The 20,549-nt window shown below is 55.5% G+C and overlaps 2 protein-coding genes across 3 annotated transcripts in view; one reads left to right on the top strand and one right to left on the bottom strand.

Moving 5' to 3' along the window:
• Positions 1-674: 674 nt before the first annotated feature.
• NATD1 (N-acetyltransferase domain containing 1) lies at positions 675-11,732 on the bottom strand. The gene is made up of 3 exons (XM_039560482.1): positions 11,522-11,732; positions 4,760-4,878; positions 675-4,020 (listed from the first exon to the last, which is right to left on the bottom strand). The coding sequence occupies exons 1-3, from the start codon at positions 11,616-11,618 to the stop codon at positions 3,904-3,906; spliced, it is 333 nt and encodes a 110-aa protein (XP_039416416.1). The 5' UTR covers positions 11,619-11,732; the 3' UTR covers positions 675-3,903.
• Positions 11,733-15,387: 3,655 nt separating this feature from the next.
• MAP2K3 (mitogen-activated protein kinase kinase 3) overlaps positions 15,388-20,549 on the top strand; it is a 29,598-nt gene continuing 24,436 nt past the window's right edge. Inside the window, exon 1 of one of the 2 annotated variants that reach the window (XM_039560411.1) lies at positions 15,388-15,478. In XM_039560411.1, coding sequence (XP_039416345.1) covers positions 15,463-15,478 — 16 coding nt within the window. In that variant the 5' untranslated portion in view covers positions 15,388-15,462. Of the gene's footprint in view, positions 15,479-16,583; positions 16,658-20,549 lie in introns of those variants that run through there. The other variant, XM_019281757.3, reaches the window with a different exon arrangement.

Genomic DNA, 20,549 nt, shown 5'->3' with positions numbered 1-20,549 from the left:
AGAGCGTGTTAACCAGCAACAGCCCAGCTACAGATCCCAACCTCTTGTGCTGTCCCTCGGGAGCTGCAAACCCCACGCTCCTGCCTGCTCGAGCTGCAGCCCAGGGGCCGCTTGTCACACTGGATCAAATCATAACTGTTCTCCACACCACCCTTCCCGGCAGTTTGAGTTATCCAAACTCTGGCCTCAACCTCTGTAGCCCTCACACAGCATTGGGAAGTGACACAAATGCCCTGCTGGGATCCTGAGTGCTGAGTGCTCGGGCTGTGCTCCCAGGCCTGAGGAGGGCTGGCTCAGGGAGGGAAGTGCCTTGTGTCCCTCTGAGTCACCTGCCTGCCCACCTTGCTCTGGACAAGCACAGCAGCTAGATATTTAAATATTTTCATGCCCATCTTAAAACAGTGGGCATGAACACTGAGTGTCTGCTCATTTGCAGGACAACTCCCAAAGACTGGCCTGAAATGCTAAGGAGGAATGATGAAGGTGAGCAGGGCTGGATCAGCTGGCAAAGGAGAGGAACCAGTTGTGATCCCGCTCACCCTGAGCTCTGCACAGTCATCACAAGGTCAGCCAGCCCTGTGACCTCAAATAAAATACAATAATTTCACCCTTTGCCTACTGTTCATTTGCAATGGGACCATGTGGTCCCCTCAGCGCAGCACAGCCACTGCAGCTCAGTTAAGCCACAATTTTATTGTATTGTATTCCATGCATTATGTTCATGTTTTATAGTATGACAGAGGGAGGGATCAAGATAAATGTTAAACATAAACAAGAGCAGAAAGGTCGTTTGTAACAGGTCCTGAGAAGGAAAGGCACATCGTAACCACCGAATCCAACAGAACGGAAACCTTGGACAGAGGAAGACAATGCTGGAGAGCGGACGAGGGAGGGGGTGTTTCAAGTTGGGGGCTGTGGAAGCAGGTTTGACAGCCACCTGCTTTTCCCCACCCACCAAAGGTCTGTAGTTCAAATGGATTTGGGGAGCTCAGTATTCAACCAAACTACTTCCACACTCCTGTTGCCCAGGGAGAGTCCAAGATCCCAAACTCCTCCAGGCTTAATCAGCACCAAGGGGCAGCACAGGACTCAAGGCTCCTTTCTGCAGAGACCAGCTGGGAAAAGGCAGCTGGTGGGAAGGCAGGGAAGGGGTACCCAGCACTGAGGGACCCCGAGCCAGGTCCCACCTGGCCATGCAGGGTCACAGGAGCACCGTGGACTGCAGCATCGCTGGTGACCTGTGGGTATTGCTATTCACTGGCATCGAGGAGGAGGGCAGGCTGGGACAGAGCATGGATACAGCGGAGAAACGGTTGGCACATACACTGGCACACGTCTCTGTCAGGTCAGATGCTGGGGGGGTTGTAGCACCTCGAAGGGAAGCAGCAGCAAAACCGTGTGCTGTGCCTGATTTAAGGCAGCGATTGCCACGGGTGATCCAGCGCCGGGAAGCACGAGGTTCCTGCCAGAGCAGCACGAGGGGCTCCAGAGCCAGGCGTGGACGCTGGGATGCTGCCCAGACAGTAAGCACAGCACTCCCTCCAGCGAGCTGACACAACAGGGAGCTTCTAGAGACTGCACACAGTGGAAATGAGCACAAAACCAGGACAGAGGCTCGCAGCACTGGGCTCAAACATCACTCCCAAGCACCTAGCCCTGCTGTGGCAAAGACACAAGTGTGTGATCGTGGCTTCCAGGGGAGAAAACGGTTCAGCATTCACCTTGGAATCAAGAGCAGGGATGGTTTGGTCATCACAGCAGTACCAGAGCCAGCCTTGCTCCTGTAACTATATGTTGAAGTGTGTTTTGCATGTTAAAGAAGAACATTTAGCAGCGCACATTTCTTCTTGAGCCCCTTCAGTTTGTTACCTGCAACCCTTTCCCAGGCCGTCAAAGCCACCCTAAAGGTCACAGCCTGGGTGAAATAAGCAGCAAGAGGGCAGAAATGAAGCAGAAGCAGGGCTGAGCTCGAGGCCTTTCCTGAGCAGCCCAAGGCAGAGGTGGCTCTGCCCCCTGGCACAGGTGGTGGGCACAGGCAGGGGTCTCACAGCCTGCAGTGTGCAGGGCAGGTATGGAGTTTGGAAGCCTGAGAGGGCTGCATTACGCTGGTGATGGGCCCAAAAGCACGGGCAGGCAGCAAGGGTTCATCTCGAGCCGGTGGCCAGGGACAGCTCAGACTGAAATCCTGGCACAGCGTCTCCATCTCTGGCCATCCCAACCAGGAGAGAAGATTGTAGGAGTTTTTGCCTTTTCTGCCATGGACTTCTGGGAGAGGGCTGAGCTGCCTTTCAGCTGGGGCTTCTGTCACTCCGTGGCACAGATTGTAAACTTTAGTCCCTGCTGAGCTAAGCAAGGTCTGGATTTGGCCTCCAGGTGAGAGACTCTCCATTTCCTGCCTGACTGCAGCCCTCAGCAGCTGCTCAGGGCTGGGGGTGTTGAAAGCATCATCTCCCTCACCACAGCCCTGCCCTAGGACACTACAAAGTCCTGAGAGCTCAGTGTGAGATGCCGGGGTGTAGCTCAGGCCCTGGAAAACCCAGGCAAGGCAGGACAGGCAGCAAGCTGGAACCAGGCAGTAACACCACCATGGTGTTACCTCTACATGTGAGTGTGGCAATCCTGGGTTGTGCTACAGAATCATCATCCATGGAGGTAAGAGCATGAAATGAGGGTGTTTCTGCTGCTGGCCAAGGTCCCTACGATGCTGCCAGTGCCCTGAGCTTGGAGCTGTGAGGAGGCCACTGAGCAGACAGGTAATGCTGTGAGCCAGGGCTTCTTTCCAAAGGCTGTAAGGAGAAGCCATTGGAATCCACATGGACACAGGTGCCTCTAACACTGAACCCTGGAGATGGGCCAGGAGCAGGTCCTGGAGGCCTTACCCTGTTGCTCCCTTACCCTGCTGCTCTTGGGATGTGGTGATGGGGCTGATCTGGGTCACTGACAAGGATGCAGAGATGGAGAAGAGGGAGATAGGGGGGAGCCTTCCTCTTCAGCTGCAGGAAACCACCCTGGTGCCGTGGGATGTCCCCTCACTGCTTAGGCCAGGGCTGGGTGTGGGGCTGGTCTCTTCTCCTGAGCAAGCTGTGTCCACACCAAGGGCAGGGAGACAGGGATAACAGTCCATGACCCTGTGGGATGCCACTTCAGGGTTGTGTACAGAAGCTGGGCAGGCGCTGGCATCTCCAGAGAGCAGCATCTGCAGCTCAGCCACATCTCTTCCTCTGCACAGACTCTGCCACAGCCTCTGCAGTCCAAGTTCGCTCCTCACACGGCTCTTGTCCCTAGGCTCAAAGGTGTCACCATCCCAGTGTCTCCAGTGTCAGTGCAGCAAAGCCCCTGAGGTGCCACCATGGTCCACATGTTCTTGTATGAATTGCATGTGGGCTTGGACAGAGTTTGGTGCCCAACAGATGCAGCAGGGGATGAACCTGACACAGGGCTGGGGCTCCTCCAGCACCTCCCTCTGTCCCACAAAGCTTAATCCACAGCATCTCCCCAGCTGCCAGGAGGAAAGGGGGGCTGGTACCCCACGGGCACCCCTAACCAACATCCCCAGCAAGTTCACAGCTGTCGCCAAGTGGAGGTGAGGGGATGAGGTGCAGAACAAGTCATCCCCTGGCCTTGTGATGGAGTTTGGCAGAAAAATCACCCTCTTCTATGCCCTGGCTTGGGAAGAGCACTGGGGGGCACCATGTGTGCCCAGAGCCAGCCTGGCCCAGGGGCTGTAGCCATGCTCGCACGTGGGCAGAGAGGACGAGGTCCTGCCCACACTCACGCACCACATGGACAGGCTTAAAAAAATGGGAATTGCAAGTGTGGGAAGGGGTTTCCTGAGACTGCAGAGAAGCGAAGGCCGCGTTGAACAGTCAGGGACAGGTGTGCTGGTGTGGGAGCAGTCCTGCCTTAAGGCTGCAAGTGTTCCAGGTACTGCGGGAGCGGGTTCTCCTTGACGTATTTCTGAATGTACCAGCACGTCAGGTGGGCCTTCAGGTCCTCCTCCACCACGAAGTCCAGGGCTGCCTGCAACCAACGGAGATCACATGGGTTACAACCAGCACTCCCAGCCTCTGCTCCCCTCTGAAGCCCCTTGGGAATCCTGTACCACGGGACAGGGGAAAGCAGCAGGTTGCCCTCAGGTACCCCCTGTGCGAGGCAGGTGGAGAGAGAGGCTTGAGGGGAGAGCACAACTGTCCTGCCACAGCCACCACCTCACCACAGAGTCCCCAGTTTAACCCTCAACACATCCAGCCCCGTGTACTGCAGGTGACCCAGTCCATCCTGTGAAGGCCACCTTCATCACCCCTTTGTCCCCGCTTACAGGGCCAGGGAGCAGCTGTACCCCGAAGCACCACCCCACAGTCTGCACTGCTGTGCTCATGACTCCTCAGCTCTCCCTGCACAGCCCAAGGCAGGCAAAGGGCTCACGAGAGCAGTGAAGGTTTGAGAGGATGGGTCCAGGCTGAGGTGAGGTGATCCATCAGCTCCTGCACAAGGGTTTTTTGCTGAGAGGAAGAATGGGCCGAGCCTGGGCAAGTGGCTGGATTTGCTGGTACTTACCCAGCTCCTCTTGCCACAAGAAACAGGAATGTCTGACCCCAGATTTCCATCTGCCCTGCCAGCCACTGCATCTCCCATCAGAGCAGGATTCCCACAGGGCACACATGCAATTCCAACATGATGGGGTCTGGCTTCAGCCAGGATCTCTAGCCACAGCTGGGATGGCAACAGCCCTTGCCCTTCCGGGTGGCTGGGGTCGTACCTTTGCCAGGTGCTTGGCGATTCCTCTCCCTCGATAGGCGTCCGGCACCTCCGTGTGCTGCAAGTCCACGATCCGCTTCCCCACATACTCGTAGAGCAGCACGGCCTTGTCATGGCAACCTGAGGGGTGGGAGACAGGGGTGAGGGTTGGGATGTCCCCAGAGAGCCCACAGCAGGGGATGGGCAGTTTTGGGACTGCTACAGCATCCCTTGTGCCCATGGGAATGGCTCTGGTGCTGAGCCGAGACTTTGCTTTCAGTGACACCCGGATGTCCTCAATGATCCCCCTGAGGTGTGAGCAGAGCCAGGTCTGCTCAGCCTTTCCGAGCCCCTGGAGCAGGAGCAAGGTTTTGACCCAGCCTTGAATCACTGATGCCAGCACAATATGTTTAGTGTAGGAAAGCAGCTGTGGGGAGGGAGGAGATGTGTTGATTGTGGGGGAGAGCAAAAAGGTGAAAACAACAAAGCTGACCCAGGTAACAGCCAATTAATTTCTCTTCCAGCACAGGATTTTTTTTTGTTATTGCACATAAAACAGGACAAGACTCCTTGGTCTGGTGTTGCAGCATTGTCTAGACACGTTTTGGGGAAGATGCTGGGGAGGTGAATCCCACAAACACACAGGAAAGCACACACAGGTGTGCAAGGGGGGCTGTGCACACAAATTTACATGTACACACACACAGGCTTCCTGTTTCAACACCCTGACCTTTCTCACAGCAGCTCAGTTACAGGAAAAAAGAAGTTTCAGCTCATGTATAAATCAGAGGAGAGTCAGAACACCCCTCTGGTTTCATCCACAGAGCCTGAGCTTCTGCATTCAGTGCAAAAGCAAACGTTTCATTTCTAGAAGGTTTCTGTACTTAAAAGTGAGTTTCAGAAATGCAAGATCCCAATCAAAGAGACAAGTTCAATTAAAATAATGGAAACTTTCCCTTCCTTCCAGTGTTTTTTAAGGCTGAAGGGCTGCAAAGTTCACCTGCATTCAGGATCTGCTTTAGCTGAGCTCAATACACTCTATTTCACTGCATTTCAGCTGACAGCTCCAGCCCAGTTTGCCTCATCCCTGTATTCCAGAGAAACTAGAAATGAGCCCATTGGAATTTTGTGTTTCAGGAGAAGCAGCTCAAGCTTTTATTCCTGCTCCTTTTATGCAGACACTCAGTTCTCCGACACTGGATGGAAACCTTCGCATTTCCAGCCCGAGTTTATTCCTGCTGGTTTCTGCCCACTCATTCTTGTGCCAACATTGTTCTTGGGTGGACATAAATAATTTCCCTCCCTGCCATTCCCCCAAGTATTTATAGGCTTCAGTCCTGCCCCTCTCAGCCTCTGGTTCACCAAAAAGCCAAGCTCTTTGAGTCTCCCCAGACAGAAAAGAGGGAGAACTGCAGTGTTTCTCCATGCAGATCCAGGCACCCAAAAAAAGGCAAGGGAGCAGGTGAAGCCCTTCCCCAGCAGCACAGACCTGTCTTGCTGGAAGGAAACCTGCCCAGGCTGAGGCATGAGGTGTCCTCACCCTGACAGAGCATTTGGTGGCAGCTCTTAGGAGTGGCAAGGACAGAGTTGGCAGCACCAAAGGCTGTAAAATGATCTTATAACAGCAGCTTTCACTCGCTCCAGCCCTTCCACCCCACTCTCCTCCCAGGCCAAAACTTTCCATAGCCTCTGCCTGAAGCTTTGAGAAGTTTAAAACTAAATTGACAACAGAACAAAAGATCTTTTTTCTTTAAGTACACTTTTTAATATATGATCTGTTTAGAAGTATCACACACAAAAATGCATTTTAAAGCAGAAGGTTAAAGCAGTGTTTGGAGAATCTCAGACATGTCCTGGACAGGCTTTTCCTCAATATTCCCTGTACCACAGCAGCACCACAAACCCCCAGCCAGGACAGGAGCTGCAGGGTGCCACCAGGGCACAGAAGAACACACACAGACTAAAGGATTTTACAACCAGCCCTGCACAGAGAGTCAGTGCTGCTGGAAACTGGTCCCAGTTCAAAAAAAACATCCCAGTTCAGCCAAGTGCATGATCACATCCACACATGCTCACCTCAGTGACGCAGCACATGAAACCAGGGACACTCGTGCCACAGGGTGTGGTGTGGGCCCTGCAGGTCACAGCCATGGCTTGGAATAAGCCAGCCCTGGTGCTGTGTGGTACCCTGGACATGGGGGCTGCTCCCAGGAAAGCTGGGGGAGCTGGAAGCAGCCCCAGTTTGTTGTAATCCCCCCCCAAAGAGAGGGGGCACAAGCAGAACCCCCACTGAAACATGGCATAAGAGCCACCTCCTGCCCGTGTCACCCCCTTGGACTCTGGGACAGGAGTTTATCAGCCTGCACAGACAGAGTTTGGCACAGCAGGCCCAGGCCTCAGCCAGCAGAGCCCCGGGAGCCTGACCGTGGTGTTTGACTCACTGACACTCCCCTCGAGGCCACCAGCGAGGAAGTGGAGTCGATGCAAATCAGCACAGCCAGAGAGGAGCAGGACGGCAGCAATGGCAGCACAGCTGGTGCCCTGCTCTCCCTCTGTCCCTCCCTCCAGTCACAGGGGGCACAGGCAAAGGGAAGCTTTTCTGGGAGCTGGACAAGGGACCAGGTCTAAACTTGCTCTCCATGGAGGGTTTCCACCAGGATCAGTGGTGGGCTCAGCCCTGATGCCAGACACAAATGCCCAGGCTGGGTGGCTCAGGAGCCTGGGGAACAAGCAGAGAGCCCAGTCCCAGCCCCAGCTGAGGAAGGGACATGTCGGGCATCAGCGAAGACACAGGCACCCCCTTCCTTCGCTGACCCCCTCTCCTGGCATACACAAAGCGCCTGTCCAGATGCTGCAGCACTGCAGGACTATCCCTTGTCCCTTCTCCCTGTCCCCCTGCGCTGGCCCCAGCCCACGATACCCCTTTGTGTGCCCAGGACCAGGGCAGGGCCTTGGCTGCTGCCTGCAAGGCCAATTTCTGCACTCCAGCCTTTGGAGCAGCCCCTGAGCTCCAGCCTCCTTAGGACACTGCTGCAAAGCCATTCCCCGGGAGCAACGGGAGGGAGCAAATGCCAGCCCTATCTCCCAGGAGCAGGGCAGGAGGCAGCTCAGGTCTTCTGCTGCTGAGCCAAACAGTGGGGAAAAAAAAGCAAAAGCTGCGTGTGGGGTGAGCCGAGAGGATGAGACGTCCCGAAGAGCTCGTGCATGCCAGGCTGGAGCTCGCTGCCTGCCATGGGCTGGCCTCGCTCCCCAGGGAGCTACTGGCACGTTACTACGGAGAGAAAACACAACAGAGCACAACAGCCAGAGTGGAGACAGCACAACCCTCATGGAGGGGCCTCACTCACAGGAATGGCAGCGGGAGGGCTCTGCTTTGGAGCAGTTTCCTGTTTAGGAGCTCTCTGGAGGTGCCTGTGGCACAGGAGGAGTGGGGATGTCTTTGATAAAGTCTGGCAACAGATCCCTAGCTCCCTGCTGCAAACTTGGCACCTTCCCCCTCCTGGAAAGCATCTGCCCCATCAGAGAGGAAAGTTCCAAGGCATGACCTGTTTTCCCAATAAACCTGAGCCTGGGCTCCTGGACAAGGAGCTCCTGAGACTCAGATCAACAGCGGGCAAGAGAGGAGCTTCCAGGCATTGGATCCTGCCCAAACCCAGTTGGGGAGGAGTGGGAGGTTTGGGAAGTGTGGTGTGCTGCACCCAAGTGTTGGATGAACGGGAGTCAGAATGTGCAGGAATCCCGCGCATCCCTGAGGAACTGGAGCTCCTCCACACATGTGGTGAGCCTGAATCTTGACTGGAGAGCCTTATGGGTGTGATGGGCATCAAGAAGTCATAGCAGCTGCTACTAAAAGCTGTTCCCCTGCCTCAAACATCTGTGCCAGCAGCTGGACCAACCAGCCAACTACTTTGGCATGGGGGATCCCTTTGGGTTTCTTGTTTTGACCTGAAATTTCATCTCAGATAAAAAAAAATACCCAACTATTCCTGACAAAACCAGCCTATATGATTCCCATGGAAGCTTTTAGCTTTGACAAATTGATGTTTTCCAAGAGAGTCTCTGCACAGGGAGGTTTCTGGCTGGTTCAGGCTGTTAGTCACATCCTAACCCATTACAGATCCAGTTGGGCGTCTTTCTGCCCTCCTCTCGAGGGATAACGAGGCTCGGTGAGGTCTGGTTATAATCAGCTTTACTTTCAGCTTCTAAATGTTCCTGCTTTTGGGATGCAAGGGAAAAGGGAACGTGTTCAAGTGAAGCAGCTGTTCCTATCAGAGTTTTAGGAGCTACTGCAGCAATGAGGGGAGAGAGGGGAGGAACCAGCAGAGAAAGAAAAGACAGGGCAACCCCCCCAAAAAACTGAGTGCAATTCATCTTCCTTGTGCACAAGGAGGAAGTCCTGACACGAGGTCACACAGGGGTGCAGAGGCAAACACAGGATGGTGCTTGAAACAAATACTTTCACAACCAGTTCACAGCTTTCACTGTCTCAGGCCTCCTGCTCCAGGGATTTCCAGAAAGACATTGCCATGGAAAGTTTTCTACCCAACATTACACCACCATAAACCACCAGCTCTCAAAGCCTGGCTGGTTGGTCTACAAGCCTGGTGCATCCATGTTTTCCCAGGGTATCATCCACACTTGACATCTAGCAGAAATTAGGACATCACAGGAAAGTTGACCCTGGAGCCCACGAACTGCTGTTCATCTCTGCTACAGTGGAGTGACATGGGACAAAAGTGCTCTCTGAGGGACACGGGGGTCACACAGATGCCAAAATCTGTGTCTGACCCATTTCTTGTCACTCCCTGCATGCAGCAGGGAAAAACTCCCAGAGCATTCCACACCACTGATGCTCATCGTGCCAGGAGCGGGAGCGACAAAGAGCAGTGCAGGAAATAAACACCCTGCCACGCACTCCCACAGAGATGGTTATCTCCTGACCATCTTCCAGGGCTTGGCTGCTAACAGTAAGTGCCTAACAAGGAGGAGGAGAGATGGATCACCCACTCCACATGGATGTTAGTCAGCCCAGCAGCACAGACACTGCTGTCACACCAGGACGCTGCTCAGCTCGGCTGCCTTGCGTGGCCAGTGCTGAATTCACAAAAAAGGGCTCAGATTCCCTGAACTCCCAGAAAAAACACAGCCTTCATCATGGGGATTGACCTGGGCAAGGCCATGGCCAAGTTGGATGGGGCCTGGAGCAATCTGGTCCATGTCTGGACACATGGAAGGTGTCCTGCCCACAGCTGGAACGAGATGAGCTTTAGGATCCTTCCAACCCAAACCATTCCGGGATTCTGTGACTCCACGACCCCCTCCTGAATCAGGAGGTTCTGTGCTGATTCACACACAACTCCCACAGTTGATTCTCTCACTCTTGAAGTTCACCCTCTCCAGTCACGACTCATCCCTGCTCAGCCACCAAACGCTACTTGGCCCATGGTGTGGCTGGCAGAGCTTTTATCCAGAAAACCACAAGAAAAGATTACGTTTCCCTAATAATTGTTGGCCCTTGGCTGTCCGCTCTATTTCCTGCACACACCAACTTCACCGACTGGGACAATGCTCTGGTGGTGGCACTGGGGACCCGGCACCTGGGACCTCGTTTGATCTCAGTCTGAAATAAGCAGTTGGTGAAATTGTTTTCTCCGCACCCATCTCCTCCTTCCTCGCTCCACCACTGCCGAGCCTCCAGCCTGCACTTTGTAATTAGTGGTTGAAATGAAAATGGGGTGGGGGGGAGGAAGAGAAGTCTAAAATAAAATCCAGACTATTCCTGTTGTTTTATCGACGAAGCCTCCTGCATTCCCTGTGATTTCTGAACTACACATTTTATTTATTTTTTTTTAAACAAAGGCAGCTACCCTGCAATTTCTGCAGGGCAGCAAGGCAGCCTATTTTACCCATGGTAGTTCTCAGTATGACAAATGGATGGGGAAGAGATGTTGGGATCGTTGAATATCTGGAATTAACCATTAAGATGAAGACTGGGAAAGAATCAGTGCACCACAGAGAAATTTTAGTGGCACCTACTTTTTGTCTTTGTTCACTCCACCCAATATGTGACAGAGCTGTTTGGGGGTCACCGTGTCACCAGAGCTCCACAGCCCTGGTCCCACAGGCAGTTGTGGCAGCTTGGATCCGTGTTGTTGGTCCTACAGAACCATGGCACCCATCGTGCTGGAGCGCCCGAGGGGCTTCCCCGAAGGAATCTCCCCAGAAGGGCCCCGTTCCCTACTGGCACTGCACCTTCACATCACCCAAAGGCACCTGCTCCTGGGGGGGGCAAAGGGAGTGCCCCCAAACCTGCCCCTGCCACCATCGGGCTCCACACACCGAGCCCAACCAAGGGAGCCGAGAGATCCCCAGATCTCCTGGGAGAAGGTTTTGGGGTTCAGGAAGGGTGGGGAGGAGGGGGCACCATCGGGAATCAGGGGTGCTCTGACGAGTACCGGGGGGCGCGGGGGGGGTCACACCGCGGCAGGATGGAGAGTACAGGGGAAAGTGCTGCGGGACACAGCGGCACGGGAGGAGGAGGGATCAGGGAAACGGGGGGAAATAGGTGGGAACAGGAAAAAGAGACGGGAACAAGAAGAAAAAGGGGGAGAGCAACGGGGAGGAGGAACGGGGAGGGGAAAGGGGGGAGAAACGGCGGGGCGAAGGGGGGAAACAGCGAGAGTGGGAAAGGAAGGGAACGGGAATCCGGGGCCCCCAGCGACGCCGAACGGCGGGCAGAGGGCAGCAGGTAACGTCCCGGGGAGCCCCGAGCGCCGTCCCTTACCGTTGAGCCGCACGGTGAACTGCCGCCGCTTCCGATCGTGCTCCACCTGGATGGGGCAGCCCTGCTCCAGGAGGCCGAGCGGCGCCGAGTGCGCCATGGCGGGTCGGGGTCGGTGTCGGTGTCGGTGTCGGGGTCGGTGTCGGTGTCGGTGCCGGAGCGGAGGCGCGGTCGGGCCCCGGCGCGGCCCCGGCCGCAGGAAGCCCCAGCTGTGCGGCACGTGCCCGCCCCGCAGCCAATGGCCGCGCCGCGCTTTTGTTTTGGTACGGCCGCGCGGCCCTTAAAGGGGCAACGCCGCCACAGCGGTGGGGCCCGCAGCCAGCGCCCGGCGCCCCCGTGCGGGCGGGCACCGCCACCAACAGCTGCACTGGTCCTTTACTGGTCCTTTACTGGTCCTTCACTGGTCTTGTACTGGTTTTCCGTTCTGGGTTACTGGGCCTGCGCTGGTGCTGCCCCGCTGTGCCATCTGCTCTATGGTAGATCCTGTGCTGGGTGCCCTGTCCCTGTACTGGGCTCTCCGCCCTGGTGTACCGGGGCTGTGCTGGTGCCCTGCACTGGCACTGTGGGGTGGAAGCCCCAGGTCATGGCCCCCGTGTGATGCTGTGACCAGGTTACTCCAAGCCCCATCCGACCTGGCCTTGGACACTTCCAGGGATGGGGCAGCCACAGCTTCTCTGGGCAACCTGTGCCAGGGCCTCACCACCCTCACAAGGAAGAATTTATTCCCAATATCCCATCTAACCCTGCTCTCTGGCAGTGGGAAGCCATTCCCCCTTGTTCTGTCACTCCATGCCTTGTCCAAAGGCTCTCTCCAGCTCTCTTGGGAGTCCCTTTAGGCACTGGAAGGGGCTCTAAGGTCTCCCTGGAGCCTTCTCTTCTCCGGGCTGAACACCTCTGGCTCTCCCAGTCTGGCTCCAGAGCAGTGGTGCTCCATCATGTATCATATACAAATCACATATCACACACACATCACATCTTTGACCCAAAAGCTCTCAGTGACAGGAGCTGAGAGTGCCTGAGGTGTCTGTGCTGGCTGTGCAGTGGGACAGGCTGGCAGCTGCCTGTGCAACAGGAGAAAGCAGCAACACCTAAATTAACCTGGAACTAGGCATAGCTCACCGGCAGCTTCTCTGCACCTAAGCACCATCTCATGTAGCTTGGCCTTTGTTTACTCATCCCTTCAGCTCCTGCTGCCCGAGCTGCAGCCCATCAGCTGACGAATTCACTGGATTTGGTTGGTCTGTGCTGCTCCATTGGCCGGTGCTGGTGTTCTGCCTGTCAGGGTCTCTTGCTATTTTCCCACTCCCATCGAGCCCTGGCCCTGCAGCACCCCCTGACACAAAGAACTGGGTGTCTGCGAGGAGAGGGCTTCATTCCCTTCCTTTTCCATGAATATTGGTGAGGAGATGTTGTCCTCCTCCTCATCCCCTCCCTGGCAGCTTTTGTGCTCCCACACCATATGGTGGTGCAGGATGATACAAACAGCAAAACACCCGAGCAGGGGAACGCAGGGAATGCAAACACGCTGCAGCAGCCAGGCCAAGCACTTCTGGGATTTCACAGGGAGGATGGGGGATAACTGGCATGATCCTGAGGGCAGGCAGAGTGGGGAGCTGCATCCTGCACCCTGCTTGGAGCTGCGAGGGAGGGCTGATGTCCTCCAGCACACAGGGATGCTCAGGAGACAATGGGTCTGGGAAGCCTTAGGAGAGAGGGGAAAGGAGAAGCAGGTTTTGCCCAGACATGAGTGAGGAGCTCCTTATTGCTCTCTTGGTGATCATCCTGATCCAGAGCCTGCACAACCAAAGGTTTACCTACAGCCTCTGAAAGCATGCAGAGACTTTCCACGGGTGCCAAAAATCCAGTACCCTTGCCAAAATCTCTGGGAGCACTCAGGCTCCATGGGGGTCCTTTGCCTGTGATGATTCCCTGGGAGTCAGCAGGGCCTGATGTCAGTGGCTCAGATGAGGATGTGCAGGCAGAAGAAGCCATGCTAGCAGCACTGGGAAGCTGCAGAAGGAAAGGAGAGGTCTCCCAAGAGATCCCCAAGCCCTGCCATGGCTGGGAGGTGACCACGTTGCTGCCTCTGGTCCCTTCCTCACAGCCCGCAGGGGTCCGTGTGCTCCCTGCCTTCCCACGGCCTTCCCACCCTGTTGGATTTGGATACCAGGTGCATCCCCATTTCCCTGTGTGCTTTTGCAGCGCTCCTGTGCTGGAAGGCCTGGGAGCAGGTGACACTTGTGAAGTGCCCAGTGATTGAGGGCAGGTCACTCAAAGCCAGGCAGCTGCTTCATCCACCCCTGTATCCGCAGCCAGAGCCAGAGGCGACCTCCAGCCGTGCCCAGGGATGCAGGTGGAGGAATGGTGCACACTGGGACGTGCCTGGGGACAGCAGGGTCATGTCCTGGCTGTGTTGGCCACCCCGAGTGCTGCCAGCAGCAGGACCAAGTGTCAGAGCCAGTCCCACTAGTCCCTGCAGTTCCACGTTAGCAAAAGTGCTGGTGATGCTCTGCTCTGCCACAGACCCCCCAAAACCCACACCTGAGCACTGGCTCAGCCCAAATCTATGTCGATCAGTTCAAACCCCGCTGTTGATTCCAAGATCCGTGTGGGTAAATGTCAGAAAGGTCCACTGAGCTCCCAGCTCCCGCTTGCCCAGCCGCGCAGTGACACCCACAGCTCTTGCATCAGCACTAATGGCCCGCGGTTGGACTGCAGAGCAGTTTTTTTTTTGGAAAGACTCCTCCTCATCTGTGTTGAAAGACTTGAAAGGTGGTAAATCTGTGACGTCTGTGGGGAAGGTAATTGCTCTCCCCACTAAAAACCTGTAATTTATTTTCCATTTGAACTCTTCCACGTTCAATGTGCAGCTGCCGGATCTGGCACCATCGGTGCTGGATCACAGGTCTGCTTGAGGCACCTGTGCAGCCACAGATCCCAGTCCACCCAGCTCCTTCCCTCCAGCAGTGATTCCCTTCAACTGCCTGCATTTGAGGAAGTTTTTCCAGTCCTCAAATTTATCCCAAATGCTCTGCAAAGCTGAGAGCTGGCTGTGGCAGAGCAGGTGTGATCTCACCAATGCTGTCAGCAGTTGCCACCCCTCCAACTCCTTCTTTGGATCACACTAGGAATTCCAGCCAGAAAACGGCACTTGGAATCTCCTTTTTAGTTTGTTCAACTGCATCTCTCACATCCTGTCCAGCACTTCTCCCTGCAGCCCAGCTCGGGTGTTTGTGGCAGCATCCTTACCCCAGGATGTGCCACAGCTAGGACAGATTGATTCCTCAGTGACTCAGAGAGGAATTAATCAGAGAATCATAGAGTATCCTGAGCTGGAAGGGACACACAAGGATCATCCAGTCCAACTCCAGGCCCCAAAATCCCACCCTGTGCATCCCTGGAAGCGTTGTCCGAACACTCCTGGAGCTCTGGCAGCCTTGGGGCTGTGACCATTCCCTGGGGAGCCTGCTCAGTGCCCCACCACCCTCTGGGGGAAGAACTTTTCCCTAATATCCAACCCAAACCTCCCCGACACAGCTCCAGCCATTCCCTCGATTCCCCGTCCATTCTCCAGCCGGACCCACCGGTGGCACTCGTGGTGTGCAGGACCCACGGAAGATCTGGTGAGTTGACTATCCTCAGCTGACAGGTGAGGTGAGTGGGTCGAGGAGCAGCACAGGACGGGGACCCCGGGGGACAGGGACACCGAGGCCACCTCTCCTGGGGAGCACAGCGCCGCCCGCCCGCCTCACTTCACCCTCACAGCCGTGCCCTCGAACCGCAAAGCCGTTTTCCGCGCGGGGGCCTTAACCACGCCCCCTATCCGGCGCTGGCCAATGGCGGCGCGGGGGGCGGGGCCTGGCGGGCGCAGTTCCCGGTGGGGCCGCGGCGGGCGGGACTCGCGGGCTCCGCTCAGCCCGGGCCCGCCGGGCTCGCACAGCGCCATGTCCCTGCCCAGAGGTACGAGCGGGGGCTGGTCGAGGGGCGGTCGCGGCTGTGGGGTAATCGCGGGGCCGGGGGTGTTGGTCATCCCGCCGGGCGTGGGCTCCCCGCGGCTTCCTCCGCGCGGGCCCCGGTGGTTCCGTAACCCGGCGTCGTCGCTCTGGCCAGAGCCGGGTACCGCGATCCCCGGGGCTGCAGAGCCCTTGTGGGGATGTGCTGTGGGGCAGCGGGGGGTGGGGAGTGGCGTGGGGGGGTCGCTCAGGGGATGGGGGACCCGCGGGGAGGGAGGGGGCGAAGCTGCGTTTTGCGTGGGGAGAGCGATAAAAATAGGCGAGTTTTGTTTGCTGCTGCTGGAGGCTTTCCCTGTCCCGAGTTTCCACTCCTCGGGAATCCTGGGCTCGGAGCCGCAGGTGAGCGGAGCGCTCGCCGTGGCTCAGGCAGGTGGGAAGGACCGGGCTGGGATTCCGGGCGTGAGCCGCGTTGCCCCGTGCCGTGTCCGGGCACGGCCGGGACCCGGTGCCGCCGTGTGCCGGGAGCGTCGTGCTGGAGTTCCCGCTGTCCCCAACCGGAGAGCGTGACCGTGTGTCACAGGTGTTATTTATAGAGCGTGGCCGTGACTCAGGTGGCCTGTCCCCATCCCAAGGTGAGCACCGGCCGGCAGGTGTCGGCCTGGGATGGCCCTGCCGGCGTGCCGGGATGGATGGGAACAGGGAAATGGCTTTGCCGGAGTCCCGGTGCTCCCTGGAGCCGGCTCCATCCGCGCCGTGAGCGCACACCGGACGGAGGAGGGAGCGCACGGAGTGCGGCTGCTGCCTCTCTCTTATCAGCGGAATAAAATTTGAGGGGTTTTCCCTGAGCGGGAGTGATGCACTGGAAACTTGGAGTCAGGAGCCATGTGAGCAGATGAACGCACCTCGCGTGACTTTTTTTTTCTCCCCCCGGCTTTTAAATGATCCGTGTCTTATCCGGAGGGAATGTGGACCTGAGTTTCCTGTTTGCTGTGTAAGCAGGGGGTGAATCAGCAGCGATTTACGGAGCTGCTGAGCAGAGCTGCTGACTCACAGGTAGGAGCACATGCCTCCAGCCATCCAGCCTTGGAAGGCATCATCCAGGCTTCTTAAAGGCTGGAACACCTGAGCCCAGACCTTTCCTCGGCTGCCTGTGCCGGACCGGTGGATGTGTGGATGGAGGGACGAGGTGAGCCTGGCCCAGGAACCCGTTGTGCCCCACAGGAGATAAGGCCTGAGCTGGGCCCAAAGGATTTTGGGGGAAGCGTTGTGGCTGACAGCAAAAGGTGATGCCTGGAGGAGCACCTGGGAGCGTGGTGCTTTCCTTGGAGGAGGTTTGGAGCTGCTCTGTGTCTGCAGGTTTCTGTTGGTTGTGACCAGCAGGTTCATTCATGCATTAACCCTGATGTCTGGTGCTGGAGGTGTCACACGTGTGCTGAGAGCGCCCGGTCTCTGCTGGCACTGGCAGCTCCGAGTCCCCGTCTGACCCGGGCTCCTTTGCTTCCATCAGGGCAGCAGCAGCACGAGGGTCGATCCTGAGTGTGTGTAACACATCTGCCTCTTCACAACCCTCTCATCCTGCCTCTCCTTGGCTTGCACCTGCCTCCAAGCAGGTATTCCCAGGGATGCTCGCAGGTCTGAGAGTGTGCACCTGCTGCTCATGGCTACTACTTTTCTCTCTTTCAGGCAGCCTGAATTTAAGATAAATTTCCCTAATTTTCCTTAGGGAATTTCAGCAAGCAATCTCAGGTTTCCTTTGCTGGTTCTCCTTGGGCTTGTGTTGCTCAGGGTTGTAAACAGAGGCTGCTGTGTTGAAGCTCTTGGTTGGCTCTTTCTGTGCCAGATGCCTTCCAAAACTCACCTGCCATCACTTTGGCTTAGTCACAGGGTTGTCTCCTGCCTTGGGAGATTTTTGGGATGCGTGACTGGCCGTGTCACTGGTGGTAGGAATGGTGCTGTGCCGGGGCTTTTCTCTGCACTAAACATAGCTTGGGAGATAAACACCTTCTGGGGATTGTGTGGAGCTTAGGGAGGATTTCGGCTTTCTTTCTTCCTCTTCCCTTTGCTCCTGTCTGCTTGATACAAGTTATCTCACAGGATCTTGTATGTGGGAGAATGTCTCGTGTGTTATCTTGCGCTGTCAAGGCTGATGTTTACTCATATATGCAAAAACTCCCTGTTTTCTCAGGTCACCAAAGTTCTCTCAAGCTGTGTCTAATGGAACGGGTGGCACTGTAGGAAGGAATTGGGAGCAAAGCTTTGGAGCTGTCCTGTGTCCTCCTTGCAGAGCTTTGCAAGGGACGGCCTCTGGCTGCAGCTTGCAGCATGTGGCGGGGCCTGGGTGTGATTTCCCAGCAAAGTCTGCACCTTTTTCAGTGAATGGATGCTGTGCAGGGAGGGTGCTGTATCCCAGAGGTTAAAGCAGGAGGGGACGAAGCCTCAGGGAATTTGCAGCCTTTGGGTGGGCGCAGAAACGCAGCGGAGGGTGCAAGGTTTGAGACTCTGGGGTATAAATCCAGGCTGTTGCCTTTTCCCTGGGCCTCAAGGTGTATCTTCTGCCTGCCCTGCATGTGAAAATCCCTGTGCCCATCACTGGGGCTGTTGGCTGTGACTTGAGTGGCCCCTGATGCCTGGGAAGCCCCTCCTGGAGGGACAGGCAGGAACATGCCAGTGGGGAAAGAGTTGCTCCCCAAAGTCATGGAGTTTGCTGGGAGAAGAAGCTTTGGGGAGGATGGGATCTGGAGGGGAAAGACCTGCTTGACCTCCCCTGGGTCACCCACCACTGATGCCTGAGTAATTCAAAAGCAAGTGTTTTTCCTTAGCAGGGAGATTGTCCTTTGGGAATAGAGGTGCTGTTCTGGAGAGGGATCAGGATCTGTCTGGAGCCAGGCTGTGCCTCTGGGGAGGCAGCTCTCCTTTGCCACAGAAGCTTGGAAAAATCAGCAGTGAGAAATGCCAAGACCTGGGAATGAACTGGTGCTTGTTCTTGTGGCACATCTATTCTGGGTGGGTAAATAAGTGGTGGGGACATGTCCCTGCCATGTCCTGGCCGTGCCCTCCATGGGAGCACACCGCTGTTGTGCAATTCAGTCTGTGAATCCAGCACTGTCTCGTCTGCCATTCACACTTTTCCTGCTGCCATCCCCCCAAAAAAGGCATCTCTGCCAAAAGTACACGTGTGGGTCGTGACCTGCAGAAGCAGGACTTTGGCTTTGGGCTTCCATCATGTCCAGGCAGAGCAGCTGCCAGCCTGGTGTTCCAGGGTGTGAGTGGTTGGAGGGGTGGGAGCTCTGATCCCATGGAGCCATTATTTCATTCTAGTTGAAGCATCATGGAGCTCAAATCCAATTAATTCTAATGATCCTAGAGAAAACACAGCACTTTGCTCCTGCCTTACTGCTCTGCTGGCATAATGGTTGGCATGTGGAAAATATCCTGCTGGACGTGATAAATATTTAGCTGTGCCTCAGCAATCCATTTCCCTCCCTGGAGGGATGCTTCCCTGCTTTTCTTTTAGTGGATAATGAATCCTGCTGAAGGCTGATCCCTTTATTTTCCAGCTCTGGTTTGTGGTCCTGGGCTGAGCTGGAGTTTGTTTGCCCCTGTTATTTGCAAAGGTGGTTGTTGCTGGAGGAAACTCATCTGTGCTTTGTAGAGGTTCCCTTTGGGAGCAGCTTTCTGGTGCTGGTGATTTTGTGGCTCAAAATGACACCTCTGCAGACGTGGGACTCTGTGGGATTTTGGACAGAAGATGGTTTTTGCTTGTGTTGGTTAATAAGGCACAGCCTGGGCTGGTTGTTTGCTGGGGAAAGAGCTGGGAGAGGAACTTCGGTTGGCTGGGGAGGTGATTTTACTCTATCAACAAAAAGTTTGGGGTTTTACTGGCATGACTCAGGATGGCTTGTGGGTACATACAGAGCTGGATCTACCTACTGCCTCTTGCTGACAAACCTCTGTAGCACAGGTCAAGTGTTAGTCAGGAATTCGGAGTGGGGGAAAGGGCAGAGAAGATTTTTTTTTTTTTTTTAAATGATGGAAACTGGAAGTTTCTGTTGGTTTTTTCCACCTGGGAGATATTCCATCTCCCCACAGCCCCTTATCTGTGTGGGGGCAATGCTGCAGTGGTGCTGTGGCAGCTTTGTGAGTCCCAATGTTCATTGTCCCAAGGAACACTGGAATTACTGGGCACAACTGCAGCAGTCTCGGATGTCACAGTGCTGCCTTGTCGCCCCAGTGGGTCTCAGTTTGCAGTGGATCTGAGTCTGCTCCCTTTTCTGGAGCTGGGACAGGCTCCCCTTGTGTGCTCCTTTCTCTTGCACCCATTTCTCTGCCCAGCAGAAAGGTGGAGTAGAGAAGCTGCTTGTGTGGAATGTGGTGGGTTACAGTGTGGCCAAGGGGAAGGGCAGGATTTGGGGGTCCCAGTGGGCAAATCATATTGCCTTGTGCTGAGGACCTGCAGTGGGGTGAAGGCGACGGTGAGGTGGACCCTCTCCAGCACCCACTGAGCTGCCTCAGCCTCCATCCTCTTGCCTGCACTGTGCCCAGGGAGAGGCACTGCTGAGTTGATCTGTCCTGTGCTCTAAGCCTTAATTTCATCATTTCAACTGAAATTATTAAAAAAGAAAATTAAAAGATAAATTTCTACTAAAAACATAACTTGAGTATAAGAGGAGGCAGGATGAGGAGGAGACAACATTTACCAGAAGTTGTTTGTGGAGCATTCACCCTTCCTTCCCCCTCACCACCACCAAACACAAATCTGGGTTTGGAAAGGAAGAAACCTCTAGAGTGCTCGATACAAGTAATTTCCCATCAGAGGCTGCTAACCTTAGCTGTGGTTTGGCACTGGCATCAGTCAAGCTGCTTGTGTCTGATGGAGCTCTCTGGGAATGGCTGGGACCCTTTTCTCCCTGGCATCCGCCTGTTGAGCACCAAGTGCCCCTTGTCACCAGTATTCATCCCTGCTGCCTCATCTCCTGCCATGATAGTGCCTTTTTAGGAAATGTAAAAGCAGCTTTTAATGCTTGTATTTAATTTGTAAAGGTCTTGGAGGTTTCTCATAAGGAATCCATAAATCTCCG

This window comes from Corvus cornix, chromosome 14 (assembly GCF_000738735.6).
Source record: "Corvus cornix cornix isolate S_Up_H32 chromosome 14, ASM73873v5, whole genome shotgun sequence".
Lineage (NCBI taxonomy): Eukaryota > Metazoa > Chordata > Aves > Passeriformes > Corvidae > Corvus > Corvus cornix.
The sequence above is the reverse complement of the archived record's forward strand: the minus strand, read 5'-3'. Positions and strand labels throughout refer to the sequence as shown.

Bases quoted from the DNA above. Each gene is read 5' to 3' on its own strand.
- NATD1 (XM_039560482.1), bottom strand. From the start codon at position 11,618: ATGGCGCACTCGGCGCCGCTCGGCCTCCTGGAGCAGGGCTGCCCCATC. The intron at 4,879-11,521 runs GTAAGGGACGGC...CCCACCCCTCAG, and splicing joins GTTCACCGTGCGGCTCAACG to GTTGCCATGACAAGGCCGTG. The intron at 4,021-4,759 runs GTACGACCCCAG...CGTTGGTTGCAG, and splicing joins TCGCCAAGCACCTGGCAAAG to GCAGCCCTGGACTTCGTGGT.